General features: G+C 44.0%; 1 protein-coding gene across 1 annotated transcript in view; it reads right to left on the bottom strand.

The window, feature by feature from the left end:
* Nucleotides 1–5,244: 5,244 nt before the first annotated feature.
* Nucleotides 5,245–17,885, bottom strand: part of PLCB2 (phospholipase C beta 2) — a 50,424-nt gene continuing 37,783 nt past the window's right edge. The window contains exons 25-32 of the mRNA XM_067295818.1: nucleotides 16,740–16,793; nucleotides 15,040–15,253; nucleotides 14,621–14,789; nucleotides 12,717–12,793; nucleotides 10,894–10,989; nucleotides 9,638–9,695; nucleotides 8,877–8,963; nucleotides 5,245–8,217 (exon numbers count right to left, since the gene is read on the bottom strand). Coding sequence (XP_067151919.1) covers nucleotides 7,945–8,217; nucleotides 8,877–8,963; nucleotides 9,638–9,695; nucleotides 10,894–10,989; nucleotides 12,717–12,793; nucleotides 14,621–14,789; nucleotides 15,040–15,253; nucleotides 16,740–16,793 — 1,028 coding nt within the window. The 3' untranslated portion in view covers nucleotides 5,245–7,944. The remainder of the gene's footprint in view (nucleotides 8,218–8,876; nucleotides 8,964–9,637; nucleotides 9,696–10,893; nucleotides 10,990–12,716; nucleotides 12,794–14,620; nucleotides 14,790–15,039; nucleotides 15,254–16,739; nucleotides 16,794–17,885) is intronic.

The following is a 17,885-nucleotide window of genomic DNA, read 5'->3' as shown; positions in this document are numbered from 1 at the left end:
CTATTGAATGCCGCAGCTCATTATCCCATCATTTTGGGAATGGTACAAATCTTTCCCTGTCTTTTAACCAGTGACTACAGAAGGACCCTAGGTCAAATGAGGCTCCTGACTTTTTAAGGTTGTTAAATCTGGTGGGAAGAATCCTATGCTTCCCCTGTAGCCTTGGGCAAAGCATTTATTTGTGCCTTAGATCCCAGTCTGTAAAGCAGGGATAGTAAGTAGTAAATCTTGACCATGTGTGTTGGGCAGGGAGAGTGTGTCTAAAATAGATGCACTAGATACCGTGCAGCACTTCCTTCTGTAGTAGCAATGATCACGTCAGCACCATATCACTATTAAAGAGATAAAAGATCATTTGGGGTCATTGAGTACAAATTGAGCCTGAAGTGTAGCTCTTAACTGGACATAGTTTGTAAGGCTATCTAGAGCAGTTTCTGGTATGCAGAGTGGCCACTGAATATCTGAAGGCAACATTTCCTGTGAAGTAATTGCAGAAAAGGGAGCTGGGAGAGCTGTCTGAATACACTGTCCATTCTTTGGTAAAAATTGGGGACATCACAATTGTGCAAACTGGAAGGAAATGAGTTACTGTCACTTATGAATGAGGAGGGGAAGGCCGGGTATTTGTCTGGAGCTGCAAAGAGACATCAAAGGCTTCTAGGTCCCTGACTGCCTAGGGCATGATGACAGAAAAAAGACCAAAGTAACACATTACATTCATTTTCAGAGTATTTGCTTCGCAGTGTTTGGTTGACAGCATATTCATAAGGATCTGCAGCTATTCACTGCAGCCAACTGATTTGCTTTAGCAATGACCTTCAGGCTTTTACTTAATGTCTGTAAAGTGCTCTGAAAACGTGAAGGACGTGGTAATAACAAAAGTGCTAATAGCAAGGCAGGCTGCCGGCCCCTCCTTCCCCCACTGCCACCACTCCATTCAGTTCCCATGCCACCATTAAAAGACTGCAAGGCGAAGCTTTCCTCGGGGTTAGCCTTCTCATCTGAAAGCGCATGCCTTGTTATTCATTTAGGGGTTTTTTCTTCTTTTTTTTTCCCCCCTGAGTATCGGTGCTGCGTTCTCATTAGGGAAGCTGCCTGCAAAGGTGAAGGCCAGGAGACAAGTTCCCATGCTGTGTTTCTTGTTAGTAGTGTTCTTGTTTTAAGAGAGTCCCTAGGCTGATCCTTCATGTAAAGAGTGTCCTTCATTTGTCTCCCTTGTGGCTGGAGTCCTCCATCGCTTAGGGATCGCTGATATTTAATTTTTAATATAGTCAAAAGTTTGGGCTTCTGAAAATTAGTATTTAGAATATGCTTTATAAAAGATAAGAGCATGGGAAGAATCTAAGATTGTGCTTAAATTTGCTGCTGTTCGCTGTCTGACCTGACACTGTCTTGATATCGATTTTGGTTTCTGTATACAACAATCTCACTACAGAGGCCTATCTGATCCAACTGCCCTATCACCCTGTGGTCAGCAAGTATCTTACGGTAAGCATAAATACAGGCTGGGCTACACAGCCACTCGCAGAAACCTTCAAGGCCCTCCAAACTTTGTAGGAAGAAATAGTGTTGGAAAATCAGAAGGTGCCATTTCTCCCCTGGAGTATGTAAGTAACCAGTACGGTGGTGTCACTTTACAGGCCGTTGTGCTGCTAGAGGGAGGATCGTATCCCTCAAAGGTCGTCAGAAGATTCCTCGTGTGTTGTTGGAAGCCTCTACAGTAACATTTGCCCAGAGAACTTTTAGTGCCTTTATCTGGCTTTTGTACCATGTTTGATCTTCCAGGAATTCATCCTGTTTTGTTTAGCGATGGTATTCTGTCTAGAGGAGCATCGGTATGCCTGCCCTCTGTGGCATGAAGACTACTTCACTTCAGGGGAAAAAGGTGTTGATGCAGAATGTGGTCTGTACTCCATCCAAGATGTAGCTTTGCTTTCAGTGTACTGATTCTTTTGTATACACTCTGAAAAGTACAATTTTTTAGCACTAAAATGTAATCTGTGTAAAACATTCCACCTATTTTTCCTGCAGTTCTGCATAAATGACCCGATAAAGCCATGCCAGTGCTTTGTTTAATACCAGAAGAGTTGCACAATAGAAACTCTGATGTGGTGCAAAGGTACGAGTCATCATGGCGTGTTTTCTTCCTCAGGCTTCAAATGTCACAGAATATTAATAACATTAATCCAAACTGTTGAAGTTAAATGTTCTTACATCTGTGTCATAGTCTTGCTGAGCTGTGATAGTTTTTTGAGAAATCCACACCTTAAAAAGCTTCACAAAGAGCATTTTGCTCTGCCGTTATTTCAGGCCAACCAGTTGAGATTGTCCAAATGAAAGAGAACTGATCTGCTTGGAGGTGATGGCAAATGGAGTGAAAAGGAAAGACGAGGAGGGTACTGGGTGCAGCCTGCTGTATTGACCTCAAAAAGCTCACGGGCAGTATGACAGCTCCCACTGAAGGGTGTTGCTGAAGAGCTGGCAGGATGCAGTAAGAAGTCCATAGGCTGGATAGTGAAGCAAATGGAGAATTCTTGCAGACAGTGCTGGGTGAGTTGTGGAGAGGGTGTGGGTCGGAGGCAAGGGGGCTGCAGTGGTGGTACCCCTTGCTCCTACAGCTGCGGCTAGCGTCAGTGCTGTAAGAGGGGAGCAGTCTGTTAGGAGGGCTGAAGTCTTTTTTTTTTGTGGGCAGGGACTGGCTTGGAGGCGATACTGGTGTCTCTGCTGTGCCTGCCTGATCACGGCCTTTTGGCTAAAATAGCCCAATTATCAGCGGGGCTGCAGTGTTGAGCTTAGGCTATGGCTGAGCCAGCCAGGTCTGGCTCTCAGAGGCCTGTCTTTGTCCTGTTGTGTCCTGTATGGGAGTGAGAGGGCTCAAATGCATGCTTCCCCTTTTCCCTGTCACTCCCATTAGGGCGCTCCCTGTCCCTGTGAAACAAGTTCTTTTTTGGCAGTGTTGTCATGGGAGAGAGGAGTGAAAACTTTGACTATCTCAGGTCCTGCTGTTCTGCCCTGGCTTTACATGCGTGTGTCTGTAACACAAGTTTATTTTGATGTGTTCATTCACCATAGGGGCGTTGAAGGAAAGAAACTGAGGCCCAGTGCTCCAGCAGTGTGCATGGAGGGTGGGGGAAACACTCCTTAGACACCTTTAGACCTGGGTTGGGTGTCTAGGCTCCCTCTAGAGAGAGATGGGATGACCTGTCCTCTAAAAAAACCACCTTGGAGACTCTGGAGGGAATTTGGATAGCCCTTGTGAAGCAGGTGGCTGAAGCTGGGGACAAACCCCTGTTTTAGCCAACGAGAGAACTGTGTTTCTGCTGAGCCGGATGTTGTGTGAGTGGGCAGAAGTGTGGGATATGGACCAAGCAATTCAGGGTGTGCTGTTGAGCAACATATGCCATATAATGACGTCAGAAGCAGGTGGTGGGTGTTGTGTCCCCAGAAATACAGTTTGAAGCAGCTCTGGAGAGCTTTTGTTATCAGCAGCCTCGGCCAAAACAAAAGAGGTAGGCTGTAAAACTGAGTGTTGCTGGTCTATGCTCATGGGGAGTTTGCACATACTTGAGGGCAGTTCTTGCTCTGTCTTGGTTGCATCCCTGCGGGGCTGGATCTAGGTGAGAGATAACTGTAGGCACCTTTGCTTGGTTGAGAGGTGCAGTGTGAGTGTTGGTAACATCTGGAAATCAGCTGGTGCTGGACAGTGAGTGGAGAACCCCACTCAGCATGTGCTGCCTGCTTACGAGTCAAATAGCAGGGCAAGTGTTCTTCCAGGTGGGTTTTGGATTTGTTCTCCATTTGCAGACTTCCTCACTGCTGTGATTGTTGTGGCTCTGTTCTGTGCTCTTCCTGAGCAGAAAAGAGCCAATATGAGGAGTGTGAATGCATGAAAATAGTTTTGAATCCGGTTGAACTGCTCTTTTCCTGGGAAAGCAGCACTCTCCACTCCCCCCTTTTGTGCTAATCTCATTTCTAATGCTATCTTTGATCTCCCTTACCAACCCCCAGTGTAAAAAGCAGGGGGCTAATGAGCACATTCTTCATTTTGGAACTGCTGTGACTGTGAGCTGATTTAAGCCAAATCAATAAACTGCTTCCTGGCTTCAGTTCTACCTTGCTGTGATGTTTGTCATCCTTTTTTGAAGGCCCTCAAACTTCACAGCATGAGTGAGATTTCAGGGAATGGAGACGATTGTTCTAGAAAAACAACAGAATTGGTCTAACGGGAAAACGATATTGCATTTATCTCCTTCTTCTGAAGTAAAGCATCAGTCCTGGATCAGAAAAAAGTGCTGCTCTCAGCAGAAGGAAATGGCCATTAATATCATATATCCATGCCAGAGCTCCACTGTGCAAATATAGGGGTCCAACTACCCATCAAGACGAGGGAGGAAGGGAACTGAGCCCATGTTGTGGTATGCTGGCATTGCTCAGCCAAAGGCATTTTCTGATTCTTTTGCTGCCTGTGGCAGAAAGGGTTCTGCATTGAGCCCAGTCTGTTCTCAGAAACATTTCTGCAGGTAGTTACAGCCCAGAGCTCGTGCTAACAGGAGAGAGATTTTCCTGTGCTGAGGGCTACAATCCAGAAAGTCTGTCTTGGCTCTAAGGCCTCCCTGGTTAAAAGAGAAAGGAGCTACAGTGGGCCTGGTCACAGTTGGGGGCAGCATGTAGTTAAAAAAAGAGGGTGTCTTCAGCCAGTGGTTCCACACTTCTCATATTGGTTCATCTTGAGTTCTGACCAGCAAAGGGACTGCCAGGAGACAGAATAGCCGCCACAGACAAACCAGGACAGCAATGCTAAGCCCATCCTGAGGGCAGTGGTTACGCAGGATCACAAAGCAAGACACGTCTTCCAGCCCATGCTTGAGAGAAGAGAGGAGGAAGCCGCTATGTAAGGGTTGGGTAAGGTCTCCTGTAACGGTGGGAGGGTCAGGAGTGACATTCAAGCTCTAAGTGAATTGCTTTGCTAAATTGGTTATTAAATATAAAAAGGAATGCGTGAGCTAGCGGTGAGAAGGAGAATGTTTGTGAGAAGGATGTTAGGTTTAAAAGAAACCTCACTGCATATTTAATAATTCAAGAAATTGAAATTGAGAACTGTGAGCACAAATGACAGAAAACTCTGGGCGCTTACTGTCTGTATTATTGCATGCATGCACTGGGCAACATTTGGGACTTACTCCCATATACGCTAACCTCAAGAAAAAAGGGGATACAATTTTTTGAAGAAATGCAATGATGTTTTATTTTTTTAGAAAATAAATAAGTCAGAAATTTACAATACATAATTCCAGTATTATGTAACACTATAGGGGAGATATGGTCTCTTCTTGGATGTCAGACCAGGTTTGGAACATCCTGTCTCTGATACCTACTTGGAGCTCTCTTTCATAGCAGCACTTCATAATGCATTCATTAATGCAGTTTCTACGTATAACAGTTTTCATGTAACAACCACTGTGTGCTATAGGATTGCCATAATTAAGCTCACTTTTCCAGAAAGGACAGAAGCCTGAAAAAAAAATTTGCGGGTGGAAGGGGGAATCTGATTAGGTTCCATTACAGAGCAGCACTTGAAATTTAAGGTGGGGGCAGCAGTTGCTATGGTCAGGGACACCTCCCTTCCAGCATTGACTCAAATTAAGGGCAAAGGTTTCAATAACCAAAAGATACAGGCACCTTTTCTAACCATGTTCTCACCTGTTTCTCTTCTACAGGTGGCTTTAAAGACACCCTACCTTCTGGGGCTCTATAAAGCGGCAACAAAAGGTAGCTGGAACAGCCAAATACATTGAAGGTCTTTCTTAGTGCCAGGGGATGTGGGTTGATGGTGCTAGGACACATAATACAGTAGCCACAAATCTACTCCACTGCAGGTTGAGGTTGGGATTTTTTTTCCCCATTTCTCTTCAGCAGTGTTTAGCATTTTCCCCTTGACCAATCTGGAAGTTGGACATATCCTTCCAGTTAATTCCTTCTGAGTGAGAACATGCTGTGCCAAAGCTGTTCAGTGCAAAAGAAAACAGGTGAGAGGACAGTGTTTGAGCTGTACAGAGAAAGGAGGCAGTGATGCAAGACCTGCACTCACCATGCAGGGCTTACCTGTCCTAGAATGTGGCAGTGTAACAGAAGGCTTAGAGGAGCCTACCCTTTTTCTGTTGCAAGATAAGACCAAATTATTGGGAACGTGGACCTCCAAGTGCGTTCTGTGGAAGATTTTGTGTTAATGAAGTGAGACAGCAGCAAATATGTGCTAGGACTAAAAGATGCTGACAACCACTTCCCCTTTGAAGTCATATGTGTACCTTGTGGCTGGGCCATTTCCCTTCAGCATTAGACTGTGGAATGAGACTTTCATTTTATGCTATTGAAGGGGAAAAACTGCTGTAATTAGAGCTGGACATTCTTTATGAAGAAATGGGAAATGACTAAAGATTTTGGGGGAAGATGTGTGCAGTACTCCTGTACCTGGAGAGCAAATAGCAAAAGGGGCAGTGTGAAGTCTTCCCCTGAAGGTGCTAAAGAACATAGGTATTTCAGGAGTTCGGCTTTCCCAGGAGCAAGAAATAGATGTTATGGCTCACGGCTGAGCCTCTGTTGTCATTAATTGGGAGGGCAGCACACAAAAGCTTCAGGAGGACTGCTATGCTTTCTGCTATTTGAATAGCTAATTCAATGTGTTTTCTTCAGAGCTGTGCTCAACCTTCTGTCTAAGGAAATCTTAAGGGCACTATATCTGGATGGCTTTTTATTTGGGCAACAAAGTATTTTCGAACAATTTAGGAATTTTGGTAAAGCTTGTTATGTGAAGGCTAGAATATGAAGCTAATTTAGCTTTGCTGGAAAAATGTTTCAGGGAAGCTTTAAAAATGTCTGATTGCTGTAGGTAAGAATTCTGCAAGTGTTCTTGCGGTAGCTGGAACAAGTGATGGGCTTCTCAGAATCCTTCTGGTATGTCCTGTACAGCCTACAGAGCCACCTGAAGACTAACTGGGTCTTCAGGAGGTGTCAGATCCAGCTCTGAGAACTTGCCTGAAGGCTACTACCAGAGTCATGAAGTTAGACTTAGCAGTGAGAAATAGCTGCAAGGGATTGGGAGGAGGTTAAAAAGAAAGAAAAGCAACCATGCTGGTAATGCACATTTCCTCAGAAGGAAATGTTGTTTTATGTTGTGTGGATGCCAACACACTGAAACTGTCATCATCTGTCTGTGGTGGTGGTGGTGGGACGGGGAACGACCATTTAAAAAGCCAACATTGTTTGGTTGTGCAAGGAGGTGGTATGCTGACAAAAAAAAATGGTATGAGGTTCTATCAAACTGACCTTTCCACCTACAAACAGAGGCTGTGTCTGCATTAGCAAGTAGTGTCACCAGTAGGAATGGCGCTTTAGAGCAAAACAATTTTTGCTGAAGACCTGATACCCATGCTATATGTATTTCAGGAGGGTTTAGCCTAGGCTAGCTCTCAGTTAGTTGGAACAATTAGGTGGGCTACTGGAGAATGTTTTTCAGTTAAATTTCATTCAAAGGGATCTAGCTCAAAGACTACCCTGTGATGTGAACAGAAGTGCATGATGAACTGTCAGGAAACTTGCCCTGAAAACTGAACTCTGGATCCATACTAAATGCTAATGCAGATGCTGCTATCAATTCTAACGACTAGCTTGCCTTCAGTCACAGGCCCTGCTGAAACACCTCAGTGCTAAGGCTATGGAAGGCAAGGAGAGTAAAGCATTCTCTGAAGGGTGAGCCCTTCAGACTACTTCTCTCCAATATCTAGGATAATAAAGTAAGTAGTAAATTCCTGAAGGATTTCAGGAGTTTCCCAGGGTGGAAAGGGATAGTATTGTGACAACAGGCCCACTTCTGCTGGTCTTTAACATCACTATATACCTCCATAAACATCCTTTTTGAAGTGGAACAGCGAGTACGGGAAGCATATCTCAAAATCTGCTTTCTTCAATCTCGACTGCTGCCTCAGCCCCTGAGGGCTCAGCCATGGCTATTGTAAGCCTTGACACCTCTGCTACTGGGATCTTTTCTTCCAGTTGTTCTGCAGAGCCTTGTTCTTCCTCAGTAGTGCTCAGAACAGCTTCCTTCTCAATCTCTGGCTCTCCGGGAAAGACTGCTTTTGCATAGTTCTTCACCACCTCCTGCACCTCCATATTCAGACTTTTCAATTTCTCCTTGTACTCCATCAGTGCCTCCTGCTGGAGCTGCAAACAGAAACCCCAAATCATTTTCCAACCACTGAAGCTAAGGAGAGTTCAGGTTGAGAATGCTAAGAATGCTATAAAAAACCTGTTCTGAGAGAGGCCAGTATGATGAAATGTTAGTAGTTTGCTGTTTCAGTCTCAACCCTATATTGCATGACTTGTCTCCATGCCCCAGGCAACACCTTTGGCTTCACTGAAGATGAAGCTGGGGGGGGTGGGTGGGCAGGGGGCAACTTGCTGATTTACATTATTTTGAGTTGCACTGAAGTTTGAGAGATGAATTAAGACTGCATGTTCACTTCACATCAACCTTGAAAGCATCTCTGCGAGTGTTATGAGAGTTTGAGTAACCCAGAAATGAAACTCATCTCCTTCAAGGGCGTGGTTCCATCACACTTTAAATTTAGGTGTTTTTGTAGGATTAGGTACGTAGGAGCGCAGCAGCACTTTGACTTAGATCTGTGTAGGTTCCTGTAGAACCACCCTCTAAGCCATTCAATTTCTCAGTGTACTGAGCAGTGGGTGTCTGAAGTGTTTATGTGGGGAGGATGAGTGTACCATTAATTAAAGAAGTCACAAGGAAGACTGATCCCCTGTAGTGTTTTGGATCTACTGTACTGCATAACAGCATTGAACCTGAGATGCATTTTTGCCTTTACCTGGCTTTCCTTCTCCTTAATTTTTTTCAGATTATCCATCTGCTTCTCTTCCAGTTTCTGTTGACACCTGGCTGTCCTTTCTGTCACCTTTAAAAACAGATTAAAAAAAAACCGCTCAAAGTTTAAGTTTTATAAGCAAATGCTTAGCTATCCCAAGCTTATAACAGCAAGACACAGGGTTGTAAAGTGCATGCCAAAGTATCTTCCTTACCCACAGCTCTGAACAACTTCTGCTGGCTCCATTATTTGTGTAGTGCTCATGACCCTGAACTCAAGTGCTAGGGAAGCACTGCAAGACACACACACACACACGCACGTGCATGCACACACACACGGTCTGTTCTGGGGTAAAGATGAGATACTTACAATTCTCTCCCCTTCTGCAAAGCTTCGCACATAATTAAATTAATGTGGGGGTTACACTGCTAATTATATGTACTTAAAAAAAAAAATCCCTGAATTAGAAATGTAATATATCCTGGAGAGTTCTCTTCTGCATTGCATCTCTTGTCAGCTAGGAGGACTGACAAAACCCTGATGGACCTGTGTTATCTTAAAAAGGACAGCAGCTGTCTTCAGCTGCAGTTTGGCTGTCTGAAGTACATGCTCGGAGTCCTTGACGCAGTAGCAATTTAATAGAATTTAAATACCTCAAAGAACTCAAGTTCTGTCTATGACACATGCTGATGACGTACGTGGGACACCTCCCCTTTGGAGAAGACAGAGATGCTATGGTAGATTGTTGTCACACTAGAACTTACCAGTTTGATTGTTTGCACTACTTCCTGAATGTGAGAGTTATTAATTTCTTTCTTTAACCTTTAAAGATAAAAAAGGTATAAAAAGTTAAAATCCATGCGTTATCTTTATAGAAAACCTGTTTATCAATACTGATAAAGTGCCATACCGTAAGATAGGACTGCTAGTGCCCACACAGAGACAGGTGTACTTACACTCGCTTAATGTCCTCCCACATAAAGAAATTACTGTAATTTTAGGAATGGACAAATAAACAACATTCAAACTTGATTGAGGCATAAGCCAAATAAATAACTGGGTGTAAAATTATATTTTTTCAGTTTAACAAACATCAAAAGGACCTTGCTATGAGCAGGAATATCAAAAGAGGTAGTGTGCCCTCTTATGTACCCTTAAATACTTGAAGCTATTACAACTGGTAGTGATATACTGATTCATAGCATGCAGTGGTTGAGTGCACAAGCCCAATAGCAGAATATTTATTTTTATAACAAATTAAAGGGGAGAGAAAAATGCAGTTATTACATGCCTAAACATAGCCTCCTAACTGAGAGGGTTGCTGAAAATGATTGCAAACAGACTCTAGAGAGGATAGGGAAGACCTAGCTTTGATTCTAAGGAGAGATAGATGCCCATCAAGGTCTAAGGGTAAGCACAAAATTTGGAAATGCTCTTAGATATCTGCTGAAGTGGCTGGGAGATGCTTTGTCACTTCAGCAAGTAAGAAGCTAAGAAAAGTAAAAGAGCCAAAGAGGACAGATGCCATTGGGAGGGTCATCTTCCAGGTACAGTTTGTCCATCTGTAATGGCCTCTCCCTGTATTTCCACATGAGCTCCTATTCCCTGCAGGGTCAGGATTTCAAAGGCTCAACTCCTCTCAGGCTTTTGAAAAGTCCAATGAGTAAAACTGATCTTGCAGACTGCCTTACACAAAAAATTACAACCAGGGAGAACGCTCTGGAAGCCACTGTCAGCAGAGCCTGCAGGGCTGACGTTATCGCTGCAGCTAGGGAGCTGAGCCTTGGCTTCACTGCATCTGTTCCTATGCACTGGAATGCAATGGAAACAAAGCACTATGCCAGGAGTGAGGGTAAGCAAGCATATCTTCCCTGATTTCTGTATGTATGCCATGACCTGTTTGGCTGCTTTAAAAAGTTTCCCAATGATGACGGAGACTGTGGTGTAGCGCTGCTCCCTGCCTGGAACAGCACTGCTAGTGCTCTGCATAGACAAAGCCCAGCAACATCTACTCCAGTACCTCTCCTGAGCAGCCTTGTCACTAGTGTTTCTCATCATGGTTTGGATTCGGTCCACCCTCTTTGCCTCCAGCTTCTTCTTAATCTCTTTAATATTGCTGTGGAGAGAAAAGTGTGCTGTGAGAGACAGAACTGATTACAAATCCCACATACTGAAGCAGCACTGTTAGCACCCCACATTTTGCTTCCTGGTCATAAGAACTTAATAATGGCCGTCAGACTGGTGCCCATCCGTCTTTTGTCCTGCCACCAACAGTAGCTGGAAGCAGATGCTTAAAGGAAGTGTAAGTAACAGAGCAAGTATTCCTTAGGAGGAAGAGGAGTAACCTCTTTCCCTCCTACACCTTATCTGTTTCTCACCTATTCTCCAGTTTCTATACATTTATCTTCCATGAATGTCCCACAAACCTCCAGAATTTCACTCTACTTTGGACCCCATAGCAAGGAACTTCACAATTATACACTGTGTGGAAAAACTACTACCTGAGAATTTCACTGGGTGCAACATATTTCTTCTGTTGCAAGAAACAGTGAGTAATCACTTTCTTATGCTTCTTTTCCATACTGTTCATGATTTTGAAGACTTCTGTCACACCCCCCTTGATCATCTGTTCTCCAAGCTATGAGTCCTGTTTAATTTCATTTTGTGCAGAAATTATTCCATACTGCTGATTATCCTTCCCATCCCCTCTTGCTGTTTCAAAGGTTTTTTGTTTGAGATAGATAGCATATTGAAAAGGTGAGTGCGCCATGGGTATATAAAGTGGGATAGTGCTGACTTTGTATCTTTTTTACCCCTCAATTTTTTCCCCCACAGAATTCCTAAAATTCTATTTGCCACTTTGGCCACTGCAGTGCTGTGAATGATGTTTTCAGAGAAGTGCCCACAGCAGTTCAAGATCTCATTCCTGAGTGACAACAGCTTACCCCCGTGTACAGATGAGTTAGGGTTGTTTTTTTCCCCTCATATACATTATTTTGTATTTGTATTTTTTGTATTTGTCTGACACTGAATTTATCTGCCATTTTATTGCCCATTACTCAAGATCTTTGGATCTTTCTGCAGCTCTTCAGCCAGCTGTAGATTTGACTGTCCTAAATGACTTCCTCTTGTCAGCAAACCATCACCTAGCTACTCGGTCTGTTTTTCCTAGCCTTGCACGAATATGCTGAATAGCAGCGAGAAATAGAGACTCTGTCTTGACAGAGCACATGAAAAGAGGAAGCTTTGTCTGACTTAGCAACTAAAGGCCAAGAGACAATTTAACAGTAAAAAGGAATGAGAGAGGATTTCAGCTTCAGGACGATGTAAGTGCAAGAACTAGATATATGCCTGCCTAGAAATTAGTGAATTGATTCTACCAATTTATTCAAGCGCTGAAGCCATGATGGTCAGTTCATTAAAAAGACTGAGCTGATCAGTGCCTGGAAGGGATTATGCGGTGTACCGACTACAACAGATCGAGATGACACCCAGTGACCAGCATTCTCATTTCCTATCTTTCTGGATTAGTCAGTCGTGGCTACTTATAACAGCTCGAATACTAGTTCCTTGGAGCAGGAATACCGTTCTGGAGGTCACGATACTAGAGCTGCCATTATGTACATGTGTACATATGTGCGTGTGTTTCCCTGACAAATCATGTCACATCTCTGTGCCTCAACTTCTCACTTGAGTAAAGGAAATACTTCTCTTCCCTACCTCTTTGCCTCTTTCTCTTGTATTCACTCACTGCAGTACAGTGCCCTGATATCTCCTAACAGGAAATGCTATCCCAAGTAAGAACTATGCATTATTACTTCATTATTCAAATACGCAGCTTACCTTTCTGACGACTCCTTCAGTGACTTCAGCTCAGCTGTCTGCTTCTCTTTGGCTAACTCGATTATCTTGGTAACTTGCTGTTCAAAGGATCAAAACAAGATCAAAAGCAAACCAAGATGAGACACAGCACACCATCAGTGTTTAATTACCACCAGATTCAGCTTCATCCCACCCTGCACTGAATTCCAGTGGCCAGCTGATCCATGTGGCTTTGTGCAAACCTGTGCACCATGTCAGCAAGTTATGACATGCACACAGATCAGACCATACTAGTGGACAGATTGCACCAAGGCTCCAGAAGCAGCCCTGTGAGCCATGTCACACCTCTCGATTATGCTTACGGACAGTCTCCTAGTTCTCTGTGTGAGAGGCAGCAACAGATTCACTGTACCTGTGGGCAGATGGGAATGAACAGTGGCGCCTACCTTATAAAGAACAGAGGCTAGTAAGATGATGGGCCTTCTATCCTGTGGAAACAATGCCACGAGGACATATGGTTGTCTTGAAAGGGGCCCACAGCTGTACCGTGGCATGTGTGTTCAGTTTTCTTTCTCACGTGGCATCTCACTGGCAGAGTAATTATCAGTGTAGTGAGAGCTCTCTGCACTGCTGCCTGCTGAGAGACAGCCTGGAAGAAAGAATCCTGACTACAGGGCTAAGTGCTGTGCAGTGAGAACTCAGCTTTTGATTTCCTTTCTGGAGCCCTGCTCACTAGATCTCACAATCTTTGACAGAGTTCCGAGACAGGAAAGTTTTATTCCTTTGGTTTCTTTGTCTGGTAATAAGCATGGTTTCCAGGTAAGCTAGTTGTCAAGAGGCAGTTGGTTTCCATCTGGGTCAGTATGGGATAGACCAGTCAGTCTTGCAGAAAGCTTGCAAGGTGCTTGTCAAGCCAAACTGCACCAGGGAGCCTAAGATTTAAGGCATATGATGCAAATTCCTCTGCCAAACTATGATGGGAAAAGGCCTCTGAATCCTGGAATCATCCTCCTTTCATTGGAATGGATGATGTATCCCATGTTTATCATCAGCATCTATGGACTGGAATTTGTTCCAGACATTATTGTGTTTTTTTCTATTGTTTGCTCAAAGTAGGGGTCTGAGAGTGTAGGAAACACTGACACACTTGTAGGACTGGCTGTCCGGCAACACCTTATGGGGGCACCTACTTCAACTTCCACTAAGTCAAACAAGAAAGCTCTTTCCAGCTTCCAAGAGGAATGAGATCGAGCCCTACTGTCAGTGCTAAGGGGTGCACCTAGGAGTACCGTCCCTCTCAAGGCTTTCAGTTTATTAGCACTGATGTAGCAATGGCAAGTACTGAACTTTGTGGGGCAGCTCCATTCCCATGCATCACCTGTCCTGGTTGAATGACAGCAGTGAGCGTGGCCATGCTAAGGTATGCTTGTGACACACTGATGGTTGCCACTGGTGAACCTGCAAGATATGTGTGTGTCACCCTAGCTCTGACTACAGCTTCTAATAAGCAGCTGTGAGAAGCATGGTGCAGCTTGATGTACCCATGCTCCTAGACAACTGGCACGTGGCGGCATACAAAGCTACTAAATGCTGCGTGAACTGCAAGCTGAGCTGTCAGAAGAGTTTAAGCAGGTGGAGTTTGATGCATTCCAGGCAGTGCTTCTCAAGCTTTTTCAAGCTGCAGACCCTTAAAAATATTTCTGCTGGATTTTTGTGGCCTCTGGTCTAACAAATAAGCATCACTGCCAACAGACATTCTCCTCTTAACCATCTCGCATGGACCTGACAATTGCTCTGGGGGTGTTTTCTGCCTGACTTGTGGCCACATTTCTGAGCTCAGTTTCATTGAAGAGGAACCTGGTTTTCAGGCTGTCCTTGTAGGGCACTCCTATGCTCTCTCTGCTGTGGACACGTGCAGTCCTTACCTCTGTGGCATGTTGCTCTTTCTTTTTTCGAATCCCATCATGGTGTTCCTCCCCTAGTTGGATGAGGTCCATCTCCAGCCTGTCCCTCAGCTCCAGAACTCGGCTATCAATGCTTTCTGCTGTTTCTACAGGATTTGCCCATGTACCAAGGTCATCTGTTGTCATACTCCTGCGGAACAGATACAGCAGCTGTACTGCTTCTAGAGGTGCTGATACATTCCTGACCTTCCCACCCATCTCTCAATGGGAGCGTCTGATGCTCTACAAACCCAGGGAGATGTTCCATGCCCATTCCATGCCCCTCTCAGAGAAGGGAAGCATGTTGCTCACACATGTTTCTCTGAAGAAGGCCCCCTCCTTGAGCTTGGGAAGTGACCCACAAGTCAGCTAGCCCTGCTGGAAACCTGTGCTGTATTTACCTCTTCTTCTTCTGGGTTTTCCCAGGGTATATCATCCTTTTCTTGCCTCCATGGCATATAGGCTCTGAAAAGAGGGCAGAATATCTCTGCAGCAGCTCATCCTTGCGTTTGCTTCCTCTCCGCTCTAGCTCCTTCAGTTCCTTCTCCTGCTTCTTCAGCAGCTTCAGAAAGAGCTTCATCTGCTGCAGTTCTTCAAGGCTGGCTGTCTGCGGCTCTAAAATAGAATACAAAGACAGGCTATCTTTTCTCACCCAGTGTTTCTCACACTGCTGTGATGCTTTTTGGGGTCAGACAGGTTTTTTCAGAACTGCCATCACTCAGACTTCCTTCCTCTTTTCAGCATTACACACAGTTCAGTTCAGCTACTGGTGGATGTCTGGCTTAGGGACAGCCAGAAAAATTACAGCATTTTGGTATTTTAGCCAGAGGAAGACACACTCGTAATGTGTCAAACACATTGTGACACTTGCCAAATTACAAGGAGAGGTGCTTTGATCTTTTCTAGTTTTAACGGCTATTCCCTCAGTTGTGGAGAAGGAATGAAAGGGCTTTTCAAGTAGATGAAAATCTGGGGGGAAGGATTCCTGTGAACTGCTACTGGAGAACTTGTTATCTGGCAGTAGCAAGTGAGTAAGATGTGGTTATCTGGGGCTGAAAGGCCACAGGGAGTTATCTTTTCAAGGGAAGTAACTTTTTTTCTTGGTTTGGAATGTATAAAAATTAACGGAACTTGTGGGTGTGGCTGCAACACAATGCTGTGTTGTGCAGGGTCAACTACTTCTAAAATGCTCACAGCAAGGAAATTCAAGCCTACAGCTCAAAAGCAAGTCAGTAACTTGTCTAGATTTTAAAACCAGAGCCTGCTATGCATCCTAATTATGTGATGCTTCTTGCAAGAATACATATTTTATGTAATCATAGTTCTATCATGGGGAACATTTTTATTTATGAATAGCTTAAAAAAAAGATTGCTGCACCTAACAGCTATTTAGCAACATATCCTGAGAGCAATTCATTTGCTCTTGTGACTTCAGTTCAGTTTTGTGGCATATTTAGGCACACTGGTTATTAGTGTTTTGTGTTGATTTGTATCACACTGCATTAAGAAACAGAAAAGCAGGTGAACAATACATTATTATAGATGGTTCAGTCCCTGTACGTGCTGAAGTCTCCCTGTGGCCACATTAACTCTGGTTTAGGCAGGGTAAAGGAACCATCAAATCTGGCCAAAGCAACTCCTGTCATAGCTCTAGCCTCCTACCTTGCTATAAAGTCAACTTGCTGCAGCGTTTCTGCCACCAGCAGCTTCAGAGGGCTAAGGCTGGAGCAGTCTGAAGCTATTCTGACTTACCTGTGGTGATGGCAATGGCCCAGCTGTGCTTGTCTAAGGGATGGACCAAGGCAGCTCTAAGCCTCTTGAGACCCACTATGAGCTCAGTTCCAACATGAGAGCTGACCACACACCACAATGGTGGTTGAAATGGGCAAATGGTGCCTTAGACAGGGAGACTGGTTCACTGAGCCCAGGGATTCGTGTGGTTTGCCCTCTTTGCCGGCTATGACTGTCAGGGTTGGGTTGGGTATTTGTTAATTTGCAAACCAGACTTCTTCATCTCTATCCCAGTTAGAAATTGAGCAGACAGGTGATGTAAGACAACTGACATGGCTGCAGCCCATATGAACAGCATGAGTGGAGTTACCTGCAATTTGTGTTGCTGCTTTCACATTTTCATCCTTGGCCAAAGCCACTGCTCCTGAAATCACAAAGGAGGTTCTTGTTTATATTTTGTCTTGAACCTTGGGTTGAAAATGGACAGTGGAGAGCTCCTCAGGAACATGGGCCACAGGACAGTTGTTGGTGTGAACAGAAAGGAATTAAGCAAGCTACAGAGATGCTTAAGTGCTTGGAAACTCTGTTGCCAGGTGCAACAGAAATGGAAGCAGGAATGTCTGCCTGCAACAGAGAAAAAGGGCATTTGCTTTGTATTAATTGGATATTAAGCTAGTGATGATTTGGCATACATTCACTTTTTTAGATTAGGTGATTAGGATTTTCTGGCCTGAAACTTGAGAAAACAGACTATTTTGATACTAAGATATTTGAAAGGACACTGTAACCAGTTAATAAGGAAGAAATGGTGATTAACTGTCAATTTATAAAAAACAGAATAGAATGAAGTAATCTAAATGAACAATGGGGGGCATGCTCCTACCTGACTTGAAATTAATCTATCAATTAGGTTTAAAGCATGTTTGAGGGAGGCTCCTTCTAGAACTTTCACCAATACTAAATCTTTAATGTTTGTTGATTATTTTGTTCTGCAAGACCAAGAAGGAGCCAGCATGAAAGCAGTAAACAAACTGTTAGTGAGACCTTTCTCTGCCAAAGCTTCTTTGAACCCAGTAATAAATGCTGACTTTGTCTCTTGATTTCTGTTCAAGTAAATCCATAATTTTTTCTCAATTCATGTGACCGGTCAGAATTAAACAGTTTTTGCCCCTGTTATGTTAACTGGTCCTCATTTAATTTAATGGTCAAAACACAGGACTGTTCCATTCCCACTCTTGCAGAATGCCAGATGTAGGATCTATTCACTCTGAAGTTGTAATAGATCTTACAAAGAATTTGGGGTTCAGCTGAGCTGATTAATAAAATACAGTCTTTAAAGCCCCTCCCCCCAAATATTATACAACAGGACTCTAGTGCGAGTGCAGTTTCACATAGCCCTCTGGGTCCTTTCAGGGGGATCTGAACATACTTAAAAAGTCAAAAGTAGTCAGCAGTGATTTACAGAAAGAGACCCCTGAAAAGAGTAACAGATGTGAGGAGCAGTGAGGCATTACAG

The sequence above is a fragment of the Apteryx mantelli genome, chromosome 4, assembly GCF_036417845.1.
Source record: "Apteryx mantelli isolate bAptMan1 chromosome 4, bAptMan1.hap1, whole genome shotgun sequence".
NCBI lineage: Eukaryota > Metazoa > Chordata > Aves > Apterygiformes > Apterygidae > Apteryx > Apteryx mantelli.
Note: the sequence above shows the minus strand (reverse complement) of the source record. Positions and strands in the feature narration are given on the sequence as shown.